General features: G+C 37.1%; 1 protein-coding gene across 1 annotated transcript; it reads right to left on the reverse strand.

The window, feature by feature from the left end:
• Positions 1 to 236: 236 nt before the first annotated feature.
• LOC100640716 (uncharacterized) lies at positions 237 to 3,084 on the reverse strand. Its single transcript, XM_020000120.1, has 5 exons — positions 1,938 to 3,084; positions 1,753 to 1,791; positions 1,254 to 1,550; positions 1,160 to 1,198; positions 237 to 730 (listed from the first exon to the last, which is right to left on the reverse strand). Exons 1-5 carry the CDS (start codon positions 2,812 to 2,814, stop codon positions 462 to 464), a joined length of 1,521 nt encoding a protein of 506 aa, XP_019855679.1. The 5' UTR covers positions 2,815 to 3,084; the 3' UTR covers positions 237 to 461.
• Between the last annotated feature and the right edge of the window lie 6 nt (positions 3,085 to 3,090).

Here is a 3,090-nt window from a genome sequence, read left to right on the forward strand (position 1 = left end):
GCGTTAGGATTTGTCTTCAACCAGAGGGCGTACATGTGCTGTAGTCTTTGGTCTATGGTGAGTCTCTCATGTTCTATGGCGGTTAGATCTTTCATATCCAGATCCAGTAGCACCCCTAGTCTCAGCCACTCTGTACCAACGTCTACGTGAGTAAGGAGCTCGTTTAGTGTTGGCTTGTCCTCCATTGTTTCTGTGTACAAGAACACGCCCCAGCACTTCTTAATTGATTGAATTAATGTGTGGGCCCGGATTATGTTTTAAAAAGATACTGACATGTACAAAGGAACTGGAAAAGCAGCATTATAATAACTGTTAAAAATTAAAAAATAAGCAGCTGCTACTGACTATAATCAAGGTATACTAAATATAATGGACTCTTGCTTGAACAAAGAAATTAAAAAACAATAAAAAGCATCATAATAATAACTAAACCATGAGCAGCTGCTATCATTCTTTTAAGATTAGATACCAAGCTCTTCTTTTAAGATAGCTTTTGCTTTGCCCAGTTGATCAGGAAAGTCATCACAAAGTTTTATCAATGCGTCCCAAGTGAAGTTTTTATTGGCTTTAGACCACTTCTGAAACACCATAATGAGATTATTCATTGCTGGGCCTGACATTTGCAACAGATCAGCCACATCTACGTTCAATCCAGCCCCTATTAGGATGTATTGGTCAGCAGAAGAACCAAATATCTTTAAGAATGCTCCACTGTTGAGCTCTGGCATCCCTATGGATATTATTAGAAGATAAGCATTGATTGGATCATCATGCAATACAGTAATTTTGGAGGGGGTTAAATTTGGCGAATAATACATTAACTAGTATCAATGAATATTAATCTATTCTACTTTTTTTCAAAGAAACAGTAAAATGAAATGAGTGTGATGCACATTAACATAACAGACTGTTGCAACAACAATCAAGATCAGGTCTACCATACAAGATGATTTATTGGCAAGGAATTAATATTGGCGATTGGCGGTTTTATGAATTAGAAATCACCAATATAAAATTTGCCAATTTCTTTCCACAGGCAAATTCACCAAATATTACTCCGGCCAATAAATCATCTTGTGCAGTATCTACAACAGTAACTACCAAATGCATACAACAGTCGCAATGGCACCAGGTAAAGAATAATATAATTAATTTTCACTTTGAGGAGGAGGAGGATGGACAGCAGCAGTGTCTTCTCCTATTGTGAACACAAAAGGTTAACATTAATTGACTTTATATGTACATGTACATACCTAGTTCTTTAAGCATTACATTTCCTATCTTTTTCATTGCTGCACCTTGTTGAGTCAATACATGACACACTTTAACTAAATACTGTCTTTCATCAAGAGAAGCTTCTAATTGACCCATGACATCAGTCATTACTCTATCAGCTTTATCAGCATTAGCTACACCAACTGTTGTCACATATTCTTTAGTCCCTTGTGTTATTAGATCTTCGGCAAACAATGCATTAGCTATATTACCAACATTAGCTGATATTGCTTTGGACAGCTTAGCTGAATACTTCTGTAGTATCTCCTTTGGATCTACAGGAATATGACATAAAAATTAACACTATCACAGCAGTAAACAGTGGGCACATCTGAGAAGATTGGACTATTAAATCAAAAAATAACATAATTCTGATTATTAACTAACTAATCATGACTTGTATTAAGGATCGCATGAATATAACTCAATGCCAAGTAAGATTGGGAATGTGTTCAGTTTGACAATCAAGTGACATACCTTTAGCTTCCTGTGGAGAAGGACAGCCTTCTGGAGTACCTTTAATATTAATACATTAAAAAGAAGAGAATAAAGAATAGGAAAAGAAGAGAATAAACTAGCAGCTGTTTCACAAAACAATAATAATATTAATGATAGTAATATTAATCATAATAATGATATACATGTAGCAATAAGTAACTTACCGTCAAGCCAGGAGCTCCATAATTTTTTCTTCAATTGACATCTAATACGTGGGTTCTCACTGCATCGGAAGATATGCTCTTCATTGACAGTCTCAACTTTAACTGTATGCTTCCTCCCTTCAGCCACACCTCCTCCAACACCACCTCCAGTAGTACCACGCCTACACGAACAATAAAACCGGATCTCATGACTTGCACTGAGATTGTGCTTTTCAGCTGCAGAATCAATTGCCATTTTGACATCTTGCTTGACTATCCCTTCCCCTCTCTGCTCCTCACAATGGACTTCAATGCAATCGATCCGTTCAACTAGAGTAATGTAGAATGTCGCAATCCCTTCTGTACAATATTTCAATTCGATGCAGTTAGAAAAATTACTTTCTATCGAAACGATTTCGTAGCAAGAGCTGGAAAGAAGACGAGTAACAACAGAGCAGAAAAGGCCCATTGGGGTAGCCTTCTTGAAGTAAAACAGCAATGACTCACGATCACCATAAGGATTGATATCTGTAACATCTCTTACTGGAAGGAGAGCTGGTATGAAATATTTATCATCTATTGGTGTAGCTATTGAGAGCTCCAGGAAAAGATTCAGCAATTTCGTTGCAATATCTTTAACCTTTAGCTCTTTTGTGATGGGGTCAAGTTGTTTTTTACAAATCTCTTTAAACTTGGCCACTGAAAGGATCCCCTTTATAACGTCATCATCTCCAACGTATTTTCTTGCTTTGGAGTGAAGAATATGAACACGCCCGATCAACTCCTTGAGAATACCGATGAGACTGCCTATGTTAACAAACACCAGGTCACTGCAGGCTTTAGAATCATGATAATAAATGATACTGTTGATATGGTGCAAGAAATTAAGAGATTCCATCACTTCCTTTTCTTCCAGTTTTAAATCTTCCCCAAGACGTTCACAGGTGGATAATCGCAAGACACCACATCCCTCTTTTGCTGCAACGTGAAGTACGATATCAAAGAAGTAGTAATAAAATGGAATGTCGATTCCTTTATCATCTTTCGTTAAGATCTTATCTACGTCATCCAACGAAATCTTCGTGTTCTTAAAATTTTCCTCCTTTCCTCTTTCGTCAACAGCTGCACTAGCGATACGACCATCAATTTCCCGTACACAAACTACATGATCAGC

This window comes from Amphimedon queenslandica, unplaced genomic scaffold, assembly GCF_000090795.2.
Source record: "Amphimedon queenslandica unplaced genomic scaffold, v1.1 AMPQUscaffold_13214, whole genome shotgun sequence".
NCBI lineage: Eukaryota > Metazoa > Porifera > Demospongiae > Haplosclerida > Niphatidae > Amphimedon > Amphimedon queenslandica.

Coding starts and splice junctions, on each gene's coding strand:
- LOC100640716 (XM_020000120.1), bottom strand. CDS start 2,814: ATGGAATCTCTTAATTTCTTGCACCATATCAACAGTATCATTTATTAT. Junction 1,551..1,752: donor TTCTCCACAGGAAGCTAAAG/GTATGTCACTTG, acceptor ATATTCCTGTAG/ATCCAAAGGAGATACTACAG. Junction 731..1,159: donor CCATCCTCCTCCTCCTCAAA/GTGAAAATTAAT, acceptor TAATATCCATAG/GGATGCCAGAGCTCAACAGT.